Consider the following 17,065-nt stretch of genomic DNA (forward strand, 5'->3'; position numbering starts at 1 on the left):
GAACTGCTGACGCACAGTTTATCATCAAAACTTTGTTTGCATTGTATACAGAATATAGCCTAGAGTCTATAGGAGGAAATTGCAATTGAGATTCCACAGTGTATGTTCTCAAACTTGTAGTCACCTGATTCCTTTTTTTTTTTTAAATTTTGAAAGTTGTTGTTCTCAGAAACCAGTTCACACTGCAGTATTGAATACTTTATTGAGCCCAAAGGGAAATCTTTTCCCTGCATTTGACCCATTCTTGAGAGATTGTACAAAAATCTCTGTTCTGTTGCTCGGGAAATAAAAAAGATCATGCAAAGAGATTTGAGAGGAGGCGAAACAAGGGGAAGAAAGGAAATGGAGAAGTTGAAACAAAGCAAGATGAGAGAACAACAACTGGGAGAGTGTGGAAAGGACAAAAATCAAACAAGTAGAGGATATTTATGTGAGAGCAGAGGAAACAAGGTGAAAATGGTAAAAAACGAAAGAGGGAAACACCAATCAATAATGACTGAAGACGGATTGATGGGTGTAAGTAATTAGCATTTTGTTCCATGAGCAAGACAACCTGTGTGTGTGTGTGTGTGTGTGTGTGTGTGTGTGTGTGTGTGTGTGTGTGTGTGTGTGTGTGTGTGTGTGTGTGTGTGTTTGTGTGTGAAGTGACAATAAAAATCAGCCCTAACATGGGATGTCCTCCAACATCTGACAACCATAAACAACGAATGTACACTCTCTCTCTCTCTCTCTCTCTCTCTCTCTCTCTGTCTCTCTCTCTCTCTCTCTCTCTCTCTCTAACTTTAGTACGTAATCTTTTCACTTTGAATGGGGTGGAAAAGTATCATGAAGAGTTATGAAGGGGAGAATATCCAAAGAGACCGATTCCAGGGTGAAGATACAGACCATAGTACTTTGGATGTTGAGATCTCTGAATAAAGAGCTTTCACTTAGCCCCCATGTTTGAGAACCAAGCTATTGTCAGCCAGATCAGAACCAGCTGTACTTATGCCTGTCATCTATAGGCTCAAATACAGGAGGTAATGGTTGCAATATGAAAAGAAGACCCTTTGGCTGAGGAAGGGCAGGAGAAAGGACAATGAGCTCCTACCAAATGCACAGTGCCCCGACACATCGACGACATTTCTGATGAGATTACTCATTCTGTCATGTCCACCAACAAAATGCCAGCTACAGCACACACATGACCCACACATGATGTGGGTGCTTTCAGTCTTACTATATGTCTTGTGTTTGTTCTGGGTGTGTGGCCTCTAAATAAACCTGTGTTTTGGTGTAGAAAAAAAAAGACATTTTCAGTAGATGGTCTTAAATTAAACAACTAGAATGCTCAAAGACATCAAGTTATTAAAGACTTCATATGAAATACAGATTTTTTATATGAAAACTTCTCTCTCTTGTTCCTTGTTCCTCTCTTATAAATCATCTAATTTCTACACATAAGTATCTCATGCCCCTGAAAATAGTTTCCAAGACAGGAAAATGTAGCTTAAATCCACAAAGTAATGCCTACAGAAGATGCAATATTAACACTCTAATAATGCCAAATAGAAATGAATCAGTCACAGGACATATTTTACTCATAGTAGTAAATACATTTTATTGAAAAGACTGCACTTAAATGCAGTATAATGAATGCAGGAACTGGACACAAGTCCTGGAGAACCTTAACATTGTTGTATTTCAGTTGATGTACAAAGCAGTGACTTACAGTAAAGTAATAACACACATCTACGTGCTGACAACTAATCTGATGTTGACTTTTCATGTAAAAGGAATGTGCTTTTGAATAGGGGATAACAGGCAAAGAGGACAGAGGAAAGGAGAGGCGAAGTTGGGGGGAAAAGAGGAAAAGAGGAGGAGGTGATGGAAGCAGAGGAGGGGAGTTGTCGAGAAGGAGGGACAGAGGAAGAGGAGGTGAACTGGGAATGAGAAAGAAGCGTCCTCCCCCTGCTTTGTAGAGCTCGCCACACGCCAGACAGCACCACCACCCCAAGCACCAAACCAGCAGCAAACTCTGGTTCATTTGGATTCACTTCATCGCGAATGCCTGCCGCTTTGCTGGAGAACCGTCAGCCGTGACGTGGTCTCCCACCTCTGAACCGATCACTATGAAGTTTCCAGGAATCTCCGTATCTCTCCTCGCCATGTCCTGCGTACTTTGGCCAGCTGTGGTTCAGGCAGCATCCTGTGAGTCAGTGCGTATCCCTCTCTGCCGGTCCATGCCATGGAACATGACCAAGATGCCGAACCACCTTCACCACAGCACGCAGGACAACGCAGTGCTGGCCATCGAGCAGTTCGAGGCACTGCTGGGTGAGTCTGGGAGCACTTACAGCCACGGCAATCACATTTTAATTTACTGCACCAGTCTGTTTCTTTTTCTTTTTGACCAATGTGGAGATTAAAAATGATTGTTACTAAATGTGCTGTGATAGTGTTAATGACTTATGGGGTGCACAAAGCATTTTTCAATACATTTTAGTATGACAGAGTAATTACAACAACGACAGCAGCAAGCATTGTTCAATCCTGAAGCTACTGTTTCAAAACTGTTAACACAGTCTACAACACCAATATGCTTTTTAGAATGTGTATAACAGACACACACACGCACGCACGCACGCACGCACACACACACACACACACACACACATGTCTCATAATTAACTTGTTCATCCACAATACTGACAACAAGTCACAATAACAGTACACCGATAAAAGAAAATGTTTCTGTAACGGTTTAAAGATACGGTTTCATTGTAGAATCAGCTCTTTATTTGGATTTGCATTTTATATATCTTTGTACAGTGATTTACGGCACTTGAAATAATTGCTGCAAACCAACAAAAAAATACAGATTCACTAAATTCCAGGACTACAGTAAAAAGTAAACACAAAAAAAAATCAAATAACATAGATAGTTACGTAAATAGATGATAGATTAGATAAATGTAACAAGCAACGGGGTACTGTGTAGACATGCAGAATGCAGCGTTCAAAATTGCTGGGGGGAAAAAGAAAATCCTAATGCAAGACAGTGTGTATGTGTGTGTGTGTGTGTGTGTGTGTGTGTGTGTGTGTGTGTGTGTGTGTGTGTGTGTGTGTGTGTGTGTGTGTGTGTGTGTGCCCATTCAACACAAAACGTGTTTCGCCAGATTTATAAGGAATGAAAAATCGAGACCACAGTTCATATAAAGGTGTTACTGTAGACAGGGGTGTTAAGATGTTCTGTCAAATCTTGTGATATTTGTGAAAAGAGAAAATATTTTCTGAAAAAAACATGATTTTCCAAAATTATACTTGAAAAACTGATTTTTCGATTTTTTATTTTTGCTTCCTTGGCGTAATTGTCACACTTAAATGTTTCAAATATGCAAAAAAAGTTCACTATTAGACGATTTTTCAAAATTAAGATTTACATTTTTAATAAAGAAAAGGTCCCCAAACCTAACTAGCCCTATGTGAAAAATATAATTGTCTCATAACTACCTTTTATTTTTTTTTCATTCAACAAATTTTCAAGTGTTTGAAGTGATAATGAATCATCATGAAATGAAGTGTTATGAAAGACATTTGATTTGTTAGGCTCATTTAATCAGGTGTTTGACTTAAATCCTTGATTTTCTTATGAAACAGGTCCAAAATGTATTAGAGCAGGAAACATGCAGGGCAGGAAACTCTGGATTACAAAAAGCAATTTTGAGAATTTTTTTTAGCTTAAAAGCCTAAACAGGGAGGATTTAAACAGTTCTGCTGACGAACCCTCATGTATACTTCTTATTTTCTTCTTTCTTCCTCGTTTTCCGAGGCTGGCCATGTGCACATCATTCTAGATAGCTATAAATGGTGCTACTGATGGCAAAGGTTGTGAATACAAGACAAAGTAAACAGAGAACAGACAGTAAACATCCTTCTTCCTATTCAAAATGAAGGCCCCCAACTCACAGCGGGTAGCGACTGATTTTTTTTTGCTTGAAATCCCCGTCCCTATCAGTGCTGCTCTGGACCAAAGTGGTGATTAGGTTGTCGTGTTTCATTTAAAAAATTCCTACACTTTTTTCACCTTCCCATGACGCTCTGCTGCTTACTATTAGGTTTGCAGTCATCACCGGTACAATAGATTCTTTTTTTATTTCAATTTTTTTTCTCAATTTTTTTTCCTTTTTTGAGTGTTTTTTTTTTTCCTTGTATTTTTTTTTTCTTGTATTTTTTTTCCTGGCATTTATTCTGCAGCTCTGTATTATTTCTACCAGATTACATTGCAATTCATCTACATGTCAGTGTATGACATTATGTGAGTAGATTATAGTCTGTACTTGTACACATTTGCATAAATGCTCCAAGCAAATCTCTGTAGCATCGATGTCCTCACATTACAACTTAAAAGATAATGAACACATCAAAGTCAGAAATAAATAATCCTGTTTTTTGGGGGGGGGGGTTTTCCAGGAATTGAACTGGTGTTCACTTATTCTTGGAATATGAATATTTATTTTCTACATACCAGAAGATTCAGACAATCTCAGGCACTGTGTGTTTTTGATAAACTAATCTAGAACTGTTTTTCAAATCTGCATGTACTGTGCGTACGCTATCTCTGTTTAAACTAGATAGTTTTTCAGTGTGCAGGATAGTAACGGTTTTGTTTTCTTTTGATTGAATTTGAGAAAATATTACTAAACATGTAACATAAAATCTATTTCAATGATGACAAAAAAACCCTTCAGTTCCAGTTTCTGCTTGCAGGCTTTTGATCATGCCTCCTACTGCTGTAGTTTAGAACTCTCAAAATAAGTTTTGGTCCAGATATCATTGAATGGCATAACATACAAACTTCAATTATAACCAAGAAACTGCAAAGCACAAAATCTCTTGATTTTGTGTTTAATTTTTCAAACTGGAGGTCACAGCATTCTTCCAAACTGCAGTAATAACAACAATTAAATTTATCATTCAGTTTTTATTTTTATTGGCATCTTAAAATTGAACACTTTTGCTAGCCCTACTCTTTGGTAATAATTACTGTAAAACCTTCTTGTCTATAAGTAAGACCTCATGTTTAATAAGACCAAATGTTTTCTTGAACTCAAGTATATCCTACCTCCTCACAAGTGACCTGGTGAGAAAATAATTACATCATCTGCATAATGAGAGTGTCACAGCTTCTCTCTCTCCTTTCCTGTTCAGGTACCGGCTGCAGCCCAGATTTGCTCTTCTTTCTGTGTGCCATGTATGCTCCCATTTGCACCATCGACTTCCAGCACGAGCCCATCAAACCTTGTAAGGCTGTGTGTGAACGGGCGAAGTATGGCTGTGAACCAGTGATGAAACGTTACAACCACAGCTGGCCTGACAGCCTAGCATGCAGCGAGCTTCCATTGTACGACCGTGGTGTCTGCATTTCTCCAGAGGCCATCGTCAAGGCAGATGGGCCAGGTACCACGATTATTGATTTTATTTTTGTTGTTTAATCAATTGTCCACGTCACAAACTGTAAGCTTTTGCAACTGCTGTGCTATATAGCTGTTGATTCTGTTTAATAAAAGTTCTAAGGTGATTCCTCGCACATCCGCGCAGCAACACGCGTGGCTTCACCTCATCGCGGATCTTTAGCAGGTATTTCCTTGATTCTCGGAATGCAGCTTCTTGAGACACAATAAAATAAATAGTTTGTTGCTGTATCACGGGATTTCTGTTTTGAGGGTGGTTCCATTAACCGTGAGTAATGAGGGATTACTGCAGTACAAAAACATCATCAATATGACTGAAAGGTACAGAACAGGAATTGAACTTCTGATGAGATAAATTAGTCAATAGACTGTACACAAAACACTTCAAAACATCACAGTCATAGTCCTTAAATGTTCCACTTTTCCTGTTAGGATAGGGAATTTGGGAATTAGGACAGGGTTAGCCTCTGTATTCAAAACTGTCGAATGATTTTTCATCTGAAAGAGATTCATTTGATGTGATTTATCCTGAGAAGCTCTCTGACCATATCGTTCTTTAGTGGATTTAACAACTGTTTCTTCCTGTTTTGACATTTTTATACTTCTCTTCCTCCACTGCCTCATTTCTGGTCCCATGGTCTCAGCTGCTGTGTCATTTAGGGGTTAGGGTTAAGGTCAGGTTTATGCCTTAGAAGTTTTACTTCCACGGCTGTGCAGCTTCCTCTTTTCTGATGAGCAGCTTTTTCTTTTCAGGGCTCCAACACTTTGTCACTAAGTGTTCCTTGTTTCCTCTTTTGGACAGTTTTAACATAGTTTTTACTGGTAGGATTAACCCACAGAGAACGATTAAAATGGCTACACACATTACCTAATCGGGTCACAAAAGGGTTGTTTTATAAAAGTGTAAAAAATATATATAATACAGAAGTATTGTTTTTCTTTCAATGCATCAGATCTTTTCCATTACTTCAGACCTATCCATAGATATAAAGTTGAAAGAAAATTACTGGCAAAATTTCATATATTTAGCCTTTTAACTGACTGATTTATTGGGAGAGAAACACATAAAAGCAACAAAAATGTCACTTTTGGGCCCAAACCGTTCCCAAGGGTTTTTCATGAAAATTTTAAGAAGGGGTGAGATTAGAAAGGATCATATCAGTTGCAGGAGATAGAGGAGACATAGACTCCTCCAGCTTTGTACTCCTTTCCAAGATCTCTAATGTCCAAGAAGGGGGACTTCCTCGTGAAGAGCTGGAGACCTAAAACTATTTTACAAAAAACCACAAAATACTCTAAATGGTTTTATCTAATGGAATCAAAAATTAATTGAACATTTGGACACTTGCTAAAAATAGTGTGAACAGTCAGCCCTAAAAATCAGATATGGAAGGAAATCTGATTGGTATCCGGTTTGCCTGCAGTCTGAGCACAGCCTCAGTGTAGTCAGGAACTAATCTCCTCTAGGTGGCACCAGTGCTGTTTTTGGACACAGGAACTTTGGAAGACAAATTCAGGCTGCTCACACTCATAAAGAGAAGCTCACTAGATTGCTTTTGTTGCGACAGTGGGGGGAGAAAAAAAAAATCAGTCGAGTTTTTTGTCAAATGTAATGATTGAACGGAATCATATGTTGATAAAAAATGGATAATGTGCTATCAAAACCCTTTTCTCAGTGTTGTTGTTTTAAGAAGGAAATCACTGTTGAGATGTCCCTAAAGAGTGTCAAAATCACTGTTCTGCTGACACAGATGTCCAAAAAAGCTCATTTTCTCATTTTTAGGTAAATAATTAGTGGGGTTTTTTTTGGTAAAAACAACTTATGTTCTACTGCTGATAACTGAAGAATAGAAAAAAGTTTTTTTTTTAAATGTTTTTTTCCTGATAACATAAGAGAGTACTTTTTATTTGGTATTCTAGGTGTTTACATAACGTAGCCACAAGAGGGCACAATCCAGTGTCTTATTGTGCCGGTCCCAAGCCTGGATAAATACAGACGGTTGTGTCAGGAAGGGCATTTGACGTAAAACTTTTGCCAAATCAAACATGCGATTCAAATCTATGACTTTCTTACCGGTTGAGGTTGAGGCCCGGGTTAACAACGACCACCATCGGAGCTATATGTCCACGGGGTGCCAATGGAAAATGGACTACTGTTGGTCGAAGAAGGAGAGGAGGAAAGTGTGTTCGTAGGAAGAGAGAGAAAAGGAACGCCAAGAGTATAGGACTAACTGTAGGGACGTTGAATGTTGGAACTATGACAGGAAAAGGTAGAGAGTTGGTTGACATGATGCAGAGGAGGAAGGTAGATATACTGTGTGTCCAGGAGACCAGGTGGAAAGGTAGCAAGGCTAGAAGTTTAGGAGCAGGGTTCAGGTTGTTCTATCATGGTGTAGATGGGAAGAGAAATGGAGGAGGAGTTTGTTAGGAATGTCCTGGAGGTAAAAAGAGTGTCAGATAGAGTGATGAGTCTGAAGCTAGAAATAGAAGGTGTGATGTTCAATGTTGTTAGTGGGTATGCTCCACAGGTAGGATGTGAGCTGGAGGAGAAGGAGAAATTCTGGTTGGACTTTGATGAAGTGATGCAGAGCATACCTAGAAGTGAGAGAGTTGTTATTGGTGCAGACCTCAATGGACATTTTGGTGCAGGAAACGGAGGTGATGGGGAGGTGATGGGCATGTTTGGTATCCAGGAGAGGAACGCAGAAGGAGAGATGGTAGTTGACTTTGCAAAAAGGATGGAAATGGCTATAGTGAATACTTTCTTCCAGAAGAAGCAGGAACATAGGGTGACCTATAAGAGTGGAGGTAGGAGCACACAGGTAGACTACATCTGATGGAGACGGTGTAACCTGAAGGAGATCAGTGACTGCAAAGTAGTGATAGGCGAGAGTGTAGCCAAACAGCATAGGATGTCCATACACTTCCAGTGAGGTATGGAAGTGTCTAGGAAAGATGGCAGCAGAGTTTCTGACTGGATTGCTCAACAGGATCTTAGATAGTGACAAATTTCCTGAGGAATAGAGGAGAAGTGTGCTGGTGCCCATTTTTAAGAAAAAAGAAGATGTGCAGAGTTGCGAAGTACAGAGAAGTACAGAGAAGGCCAGAGGGAGCTGCATTGTGTTTTTGTAGATCTGGAGAAAGCTGATGACAGGGTGCCCAGAGAGGAACTGCGGTATTGTATGAGGGAGTCTGGAGTGGCAGAGAAGTATGTTAGAACGGTGCAGAACATGTATGAGGACTGCAAGACAGTGGTGAGGTGTGCTGCAGGTGTGACAGAGGAGTTCAAGGTGGAGGTGGGACTGCATCAGGGATCAGCTCTGAGCCCCTTCTTGTTGCTATGGTGATGGACAGGCTGACAGACCAGGTTAGACAGGAATCTCCATGGACTATGATGTTTGCAGATGACATTGTGATCTGTAGTGAGAGCAGGGAACAGGTGGAGGAAAAGCTAGAGAGGTGGAGGTTTGTCCTGGAAAGGAGAGGAATGAAGGTTAGCCGCAGTAAGACAGAGTACATGTGTGTGAATGAGAGGGACCCAAGTGGAAGAGTGAGGTTAGAGGGAGAAGAGATCAAGAAGGTGGAGGATTTGAAGTACTTAGGCTCAACAGTCCAGAGCAATGGAGAGTGTGGAAAAGAGGTGAAGAAGTGTGTCCAGGCAGGATGGAACGGGTGGAGGAAAGTGTCAGGTGTGATGTGTGATAGAAGAGTTTCAGCTAAAATGAAAGGAAAGGTGTACAAAACTGTGGTGAGACCAGCGATGTTGTTTGGTCTAGAGACAGTGGTTCTTAACCTGGGTTCGATTGAACCCTAGGGGGTCGGTGAGTTGGTCTCAGGGGTTCTGCGGAGATGGAGGTCAAGACAAAACACTTGACACGATGTGTCTTTGCTGTGAAAATGACAAAAGTAGCATTGCCAAGGTGAAGGAATGCATATCTGAACTGGTCTCTCAATAACAACAGCAGAAGTGACACTGATTTGCAGGTAGGTCATTTCATGTGAGTTCATGCACTGTCTTGGTTTTGTTCTTTGAAAAAAGTGACACTGCACAATTCATCAAATACACTAGTAAAACATATACTTATGTCTTAAGTTTGAACAAAAACGTTTTCTTTTTTTTAACGAAAGAAGGGTTCGGTGAGTGAGCATATGAAACTGGCAGGGTTCGGTACCTCCAACAAAGTTAAGAACCACTGGTCTAGAGACAGTGTCACTGTGGAAAAGACAGGAGACAGAGCTGGAGGTAGCAGAGATGAAGATGCTGAGGTTCTCTCTGGGAGTGACCAGGATGGATAGGATCAGGAATGAGTACATCAGAGGGACAGCACATGTTAGAGGTTCTGGAGATAAAGTCAGAGAAGCCAGACTGAGATGGTTTGGACATGTCCAGAGGAGAGATAGTGAATATATACACTATATGTGATTGTCATTGTGAAATGATGAATGCTGGCTATTATTGTAATGCGCTTTGAGTAATGAATAAAACTCAAAAAGCACTATTTTATTACAGTCCATTTGCCATTTGTGAAATAACTCATGACTTTCTGTGTCCATGTAGACTCATATCACCAAGACCCATCAAGGTGTAACCCAGGTAAGGCTGACCATCTTTGTGTCCATGCTGTTTCTGCTTTCCCAGAAACCTGCTTGTTGTTTTGGGTAGGGGTTAGGGTTAAATAAACAATACAGAACACAAGGATATTGGACATGTGTCACAGTTAGTCAGTGACCTTTCAAATTCCATGCAATTAGCACTCATTTCAACGTACATCAGAACACAACCGGTGTGGAATCCTGTTAAACCACTAAAAGCTGATGAATTTTATATTTTATTCTCTCACAGAATCCGGTCCAGATTTTCTAATGGACTCTAACAACTTCAAGTGCAGAGAACCACGTGGAGGTAACCTTTTCATTTACCCAATACCTTAGTTCCATTTCAAGCTTCTCATATTTTGAAGGGCTTGGCTTTATGAGAATAGAAGGTAAAGGTAAAGTTTGACTCAGATGGCTATATCTACTGACAACGCCAAGTTGCACACAGCAGAACTGACTCAAGTCTAACCAACGCAACTGTCAGTTCCACGAGTGTGGCTGACATTGTTTCTTTGTTTTTTTTGGATTTTTTTTGTGTGCACGTTTTATTTTTCATTTTTCTTATATCAATAGGTTCCCACAATATTTAAACATTCATAACCATTTTTGGTGACCTGAAAAAGCCTAAACTAGAACCGAGGTTCATTTTGATAACAGGGTACTGAATTTGTTTGCTTTGCTGTTTCGAGACTTGTGTTGTTCCAATTATTTTTTGTTTCCATGATTTCAGGTTGAAATTTACTCTTAGTGTCAGTTGGACTTTTCTCCAAATATAGTTTTCCTGACATACACTTGTCTCACAAACATTTACATCTTGCATGTACTGGACAGGCATTTCAATATTATGGAAGTTTTTTGATAAGCTAACTATTTTATTGAAAATGAAACTTTTTGTAAAATATGCAAAGTAAACAGAATTGGTGACAACTTTTAACTTTCTGTAGCGAATTTTTATTTACACTTGTTTCTTGTAGATCACTGTAGATGTAAAGCCGTGAAAATGGGTCTGAGGACCTACCTAAAGAATAACTACAACTATGGTGAGTTATCCGGGACATTTGATATATGTTTGTTTGTTTGTTTGTTTGATTTAATATGCTATAATTAATGTATTTCACTCATTTCCAACTTTTTGGCACCACATATATCAGTACTGTTAACTATTCATTATTGGGAATTTACTTTAAAATTGATTACCTATTATGGAATATCCTCTGGGATTGGTAATGCGTTTGCAATATTATCCAACTGAGAATCAGCAACGTAGTTGCAATGCCTGGGACCTGAATGTTTCTAAATCTCTCATAAATTTGCAAAATCTAAACTTCAGCCAGTCTAGTTCTGATGTTACTAAGTACCAGACCTTCCCATAATCCTGTGTGGTGGCAAGATGATTTCTTAAGACCAGACAAAGTAGAAAGGTAAAGATATTTATTTTCCAAATCAAATCATACGTAGGTTGAGGAGAAGTCCAACAGTATCATCGATGATGCAAACAATTTAGCAAATACTCAGATATTCTGACAAGATCACTGGTACAGACATCGCTGGAACACCTTTTTCTCTGTCCTCATGGAGTAGCTTTTATAGTCATCAACTCTAGTGTGTGTGCGTGTGTGTGTGTGCTGCTATTACGGTTTTAGAAAATGGAATGTCCTGGGCTGGAGATGACGAGGAGGACGCTCAAGGATCAGACTGACCTGATATAGACATAAACAATAAGTTCCTTAATAGGTCATCTTATACAATGCTTATGTAAGACGAATCAAATTACAATGGTTTAATAAAAAATAATTCCACTATAGACTCCCCTTCCAGGGTTTTTAGACCCTGGGCCAAAAAACTGGGAATTTTATTAAGATATAGGAATTTTTTTTTTTAACAAAGGTGACTCTGATCTATGGCAACTGTCTCAATAATCTTCATTGCAGTTAGTGGCAAAAAAATACCCTGATGTTGGCATTACATGGAGAAAATTCTTCTACGACCCTCAATGGACGATCACTTACTTAGCCTGCAGGGAAGCCAATTCACAAGAAAAATTTGTAACCTCAAATGTCGAAATGATGACGAAACATTTTAAACACAAACATCCACGGTCGACCATCAGTGAACTGTATGAATATGCAGATGTATTATGGAATAATGATCAACCAAGTAAATTCACTTCAAATATAAATATGAAATTACGACTGTAATCTGTTGCAGAATACTTGTTCCAGCATTTGCAGTTAATAGTTTCCAAGACTGCTATTATGTAGTTAATATTGAACGATCAATGAAAAAATTGAATTAAGTGAAATAATGAGTACATGTATATGAAAACATTCAGGTGAGTCCTTATGTATTTGTCATTTATTTATCTGAGTCCTTTATTTACTTATTCACTCTGAAGGCTCAGCTCACAGGTGTAGATCCCTCGTTGGTGACACAAGCCATCTGCTTGCACACCACTTTGTTGGGCTTTTGGCTGCCATGTTGGAGAAGGACATTGTTTCACCTCTTCCAATTTTTCCTTTGCCTGGCCACCTTACTCATCCTCATCCTCATCACTGGAAGGCTCTCCTTTCCTTTCTCCCATGTCCTTCCCGTCAGGTACTGGATACAAGTCGGGAATCTTTGGAGGTTCCCTAGCCAAAACTAACATCTTCTTCTCCACTCTACGCATCAACACTGACCTCCTTACCAGAACACACCAGAATACAAACCCTCGTATCACTACACACACTAGAACTACCACCCCTATCTTAAGTAATCCCTGTTTCCATCCTCCCATCAGGTTGACCATCTCGTCTCCTTTACTTGAATCCTGACATTCTTAGAGGTTGGATCGAAATACAATCTGCTACCATTTAGAGTAGGGCTAGATGACAGGAGCAAAATCAAATGTTGAAATATTTTGCCAGAGTATCTCAATATCATTTGTAAAGAGGTTTACAAATGATTTTTTGGTGGTTTCATAAAATATTTTATTTTAAAATATTATAGGAAGTCATTAGTAATTTGGATATGATGACCAAAGGCTAGAGAAAAGTATTAAAATGGTGCAACAGTTTCATAAGTCAACAGAAATGCGTGTCTTTACTGTAAAGCAGCCTGTTAAACCAGGAAAAAGCAGCAGTTATGCCAGAGCCATATATAATGGAAAACAATGTAAAGGGATCACTGGAAATAGACTCATTGAGAATCCAAAAGCACGACAGACGAGCAGGCGGGTCAGGAGTCTTAAGAGGTTTAATAGGACAGGCAAGGTTCTGGTACGGGGTAATCAGTCCAACAGGCAGACAAAGCAGTCCAACGACAGGCAAACAGACAGAATTCAGAACCAGGCAGGGTCAGGCATGAAGCAGTCAAAACCAGGCAGACACATCCTATTAGGGGTTGGCAACAGGCAGGGTCTGGAGAACAGGCAGGATCAAACAGGGTCAAAGAACAGGCAGAGTACACAGGTTGGAGAGTCAGGGCAAACACTTCATCTGGAAGAGGACAAACGACTGAGCAGGATATATGAAGGGTGGTGGCTGAGTAGAGGAGGGGCTGCAGGTGAGTGAAGGGAAGGCAGGTGAAGGGAATGAACTGATTGCGGGTGGAACAGATTCTGGAATGACGGGGTAAGTTAATGACATGAAAACAAAGAGGAACAATCAACAAGAGGTATGACAGAACCCCTCCTCTACAGACGGATCCCAATGTCCCTCCAGGCTGGTTGGGGTAGGCCCAATGGAACTCCCTGATGAGGGATGACTTCACCCCGTTCCCGAGTCTGAGCCCCAGCCTGCTAGCGAGTCCAAGCCCCAAAATTCCCCCACGATCGGACCCCAGCCTGTCTCCACACCTTGACCCCAACATGCTCCTGAATGTCTTCCCGACCCTGGGCCTGAACTCTATTCTGTCCTGGAGCCCGATCCTGATGCTCCCCCCGGGATCGCATTTGGGAAGTTGGGGGCCGTCCCTTGAGCGGGGTTACTGTCACAGTTCAGTGCTGGTGCCATGTTGCTCTGCTGTGCTGGGGTGTGGCAGTAAGAGAGGCCTAAGTAATGAGTGGAGCCCCATAGGTCAAACATTGACATAAAAGTAGAAGTATGGACAGATGCAAGCTCATGTTAAACTAAAAAAATCTTTGGAAATCAGAACTGTTGCATTCTTTTGAAAACTGTCTGATTCGAGGATAACTCAGCAACACACAGCTCTTGACCAAGCCAAAGACACAGCGTTTCGGTATGTCTTTACTACTTCAACAATAATTTTTAATAATGAAAATTGGCTGAAGAGTATTTAAACCGTCTGCCTGATGAGGTCTGCATGGATATTTGTCAGTTGGTTGAAAAAAAATTGACAAGGAGGTGGCGAGGTAAGCAGTCATGAAGGATTTGAAGAGAATGTCGTTCTAATCATTATTTATTTTGCAGTCTCCAAAAAGAGACTGTAGTTCAACACTGAACGGTGGCATTTGTGAATAAAATGTGTAATTGCCCTGGAGCCAACATTATTTCCTTTTTTGCTTATTTTTCAACTTCCATTTCCACTACCATTTGCTTTTTTATAATTGCTCATTTTCCAATCTCTTAACAACAGACTGCTATAGACACCGCAATGCACTTGGCCTGAAAGGGACTATGTTTCTCTTACACTGTCATTTCACATAATTATTTGAGGTACAGTAAACTAAAAAGGATACATTGCTTTTTTTTCTCTGCATACCATCACAATCCCAAACACTGTGGTCAACTATTTTCTAGGGCGAAATACTGTAAGAATTACTTCATTCACTGATTTTGCTGTTAACTATTAATTGTTTTCCACAGAGGCAACTCAGAGATTTTGAACCAGGTCATTAATTTTTTTATGTGTGGTATAATAAATTCCAGTAACAAATTTGACCATGTATGTTGATGATCCTCTGCTTCAGTGATCAGGGCAAGGGTGAAGGATGTAAGGAATCGTGGTTTGGAGCCCACAGCTGTGGTGGAGGTGAAGGAAGTGCTCAAGTCTTCTCTGGTCAATATTCCAAAAGAGACACAGACACTATACTACTCATCCTCCTGTCTATGTCCTCCTCTGTCAGTTGGGGAGGAGTATCTGGTAATGGGGTACGAGAACGAGGAGACATCCAGGTATGAGCAGCTAGCTAACAAATGTTTTATTACTGGAGTTCTTAAAGAAAAATTACTTAATAAAAACTCATTTTATAATTAAAAAAAAAAAAGTCCACATTTAAGTCTGTGAAGATTCTCTATCATACATGTCATGGTAACTCTGTTTATATATATATATATATATATATATATATATATATATATATATATATATATATATATATATATATATATATATATATATATATATATATATATACACACACACACACACACACACACAGTATATACATATATACAGTGCCTTGCGAAAGTATTGGCCCCCCCAAAACTTTTTGACATTTTGCCACAATTCAGGCTTCAAACTTAAAGATAACAAACTGAAAATATTTTTGAAGAATCAACAACATGTGAGACACAATCGTGAAGTGGAACCAAATTTTATTCCACATTTTATATTGTGTTCACAAATAAAAAACTGAAAAGTAAGATGTGCAGATGTGAGACCAAATGACGCACAGATGCACTCTGTTTGTCGTTGTTGTAATTTAGGTCAACACTGGATCATTCAGAAGTCATCAGAGAACTTCTGGAGTCGTTTGGCTGAGCTGCGAGAACAGGGGGCCAATACTTCTGTACATCCTACTTTTAAGCGCGAAGCGCGAATAAGAGGGGGATTACTGTATATACATATATATATATGTGTGTGTGTATAAATGTGGGGAAACACTGCATAATCCTAAATGCATCATCGTGACTTACTTTGCAGGTTGCTTCTGATTGATGGCTCAGTTGCTCAGAAGTGGAGGGACAGATTGGGCAGGAAGGTCAAGGTACGATTTATATAGTAACACACACACACACACACACACACACACACACACACACACATACATTTGTCTGAGATTCACTCGTCGTTCACACCTACAGGCGAGAACAAACAAACTCTACACAGAGGGCAGCTCCAACCGTGAACTCTCTTGCTGTGAAGCAACAGCTCTATCCACCCATTTTCAGAGATATGAGTCACAATTATTAAAAATAAAACAAAAAAGGCTTGACATATTTAATGTTGTGTATTAAATACACAATAAAAGTACTGAGTCAAAATACCTTCATCAAGGTTGTAATATTTTGAGGTGCATTTGTTTTATTCCAATTTATCAACCTCTATCACTCCGAAATGTAAAGTTTGTGGAAAATCAGCTCAAATAATTGATTTGGCCAATTTTAGCCCCAGTTTATTTGTTGTTTTATTCATCTCAGTATTTCCTAGTGTGACCTGTCTTTTTGTCTTCTGTTTCAGAGATGGGATAAGATCCTACAGGGTAAAGGTCGAGCTGTGGAGCGCCAGAATCATCACTAAACTATGACGATCTATGCCCATGTGTGTGTGTGTGTGTGTGCCCGCGTGTGTGTGTGTGTGTATGTGTGTGTGTATTGCACTACTACAGGTTGTTGTAGCTGAATGTAGTTCACCTCTATCAGACTGTTATTATCTTTGCACAGTGTGTGTGTTTATCAGTGTGTATGTCCTGATCATTTGTGTTTGTGTGTATACACCCCAAGCAGTAAATTAACACAAAGGCAGGAGTAAAGCTGAAAATGTAGTATCAAGCCTATGCATAGTGATACAGTACTTGGAATAAAATTTATTTTAGCTGTGGCTACACTGGCTCCAATGTTTCACTTGTTTTTGATAAACCATGATATTTAAAAATCTTATTTAAAAATCATCCTATTACCATGGTAACATGGAAACAAAAGCTATGATGACCACAAATACAGAACTGTGATGCTCTGAAAGATGCATTCAAGCCTGACAGTCTCATTGACTTCTATGCCTCTCTCCAAAATGACATAGTAACTGGAAAGGGTTGTTAATACTTGGTTTTGGAAGACAATAAATGTTTAGGCAAC

At 39.5% G+C, this 17,065-nt stretch overlaps 1 protein-coding gene across 1 annotated transcript; it reads left to right on the forward strand.

Annotated features, from left to right (window-relative positions):
- The first annotated feature begins 1,924 nt into the window (after nucleotides 1–1,924).
- Nucleotides 1,925–16,822, forward strand: frzb (frizzled related protein). Its single transcript, XM_068329214.1, has 8 exons — nucleotides 1,925–2,316; nucleotides 5,191–5,439; nucleotides 10,012–10,047; nucleotides 10,297–10,356; nucleotides 11,024–11,089; nucleotides 14,959–15,163; nucleotides 15,915–15,978; nucleotides 16,452–16,822. Exons 1-8 carry the CDS (start codon nucleotides 2,112–2,114, stop codon nucleotides 16,509–16,511), a joined length of 945 nt encoding a protein of 314 aa, XP_068185315.1. The 5' UTR covers nucleotides 1,925–2,111; the 3' UTR covers nucleotides 16,512–16,822.
- Nucleotides 16,823–17,065: the final 243 nt, after the last annotated feature.

The sequence above is a fragment of the Antennarius striatus genome, chromosome 12 (assembly GCF_040054535.1).
Source record: "Antennarius striatus isolate MH-2024 chromosome 12, ASM4005453v1, whole genome shotgun sequence".
In the NCBI taxonomy this organism is placed as follows: Eukaryota; Metazoa; Chordata; class Actinopteri; order Lophiiformes; family Antennariidae; genus Antennarius; species Antennarius striatus.

Bases quoted from the DNA above. Each gene is read 5' to 3' on its own strand.
- frzb (XM_068329214.1), top strand. From the start codon at position 2,112: ATGAAGTTTCCAGGAATCTCCGTATCTCTCCTCGCCATGTCCTGCGTA. The intron at 11,090-14,958 runs GTGAGTTATCCG...CCTCTGCTTCAG, and splicing joins AAAGAATAACTACAACTATG to TGATCAGGGCAAGGGTGAAG. The intron at 15,164-15,914 runs GTATGAGCAGCT...CTTACTTTGCAG, and splicing joins GAGAACGAGGAGACATCCAG to GTTGCTTCTGATTGATGGCT.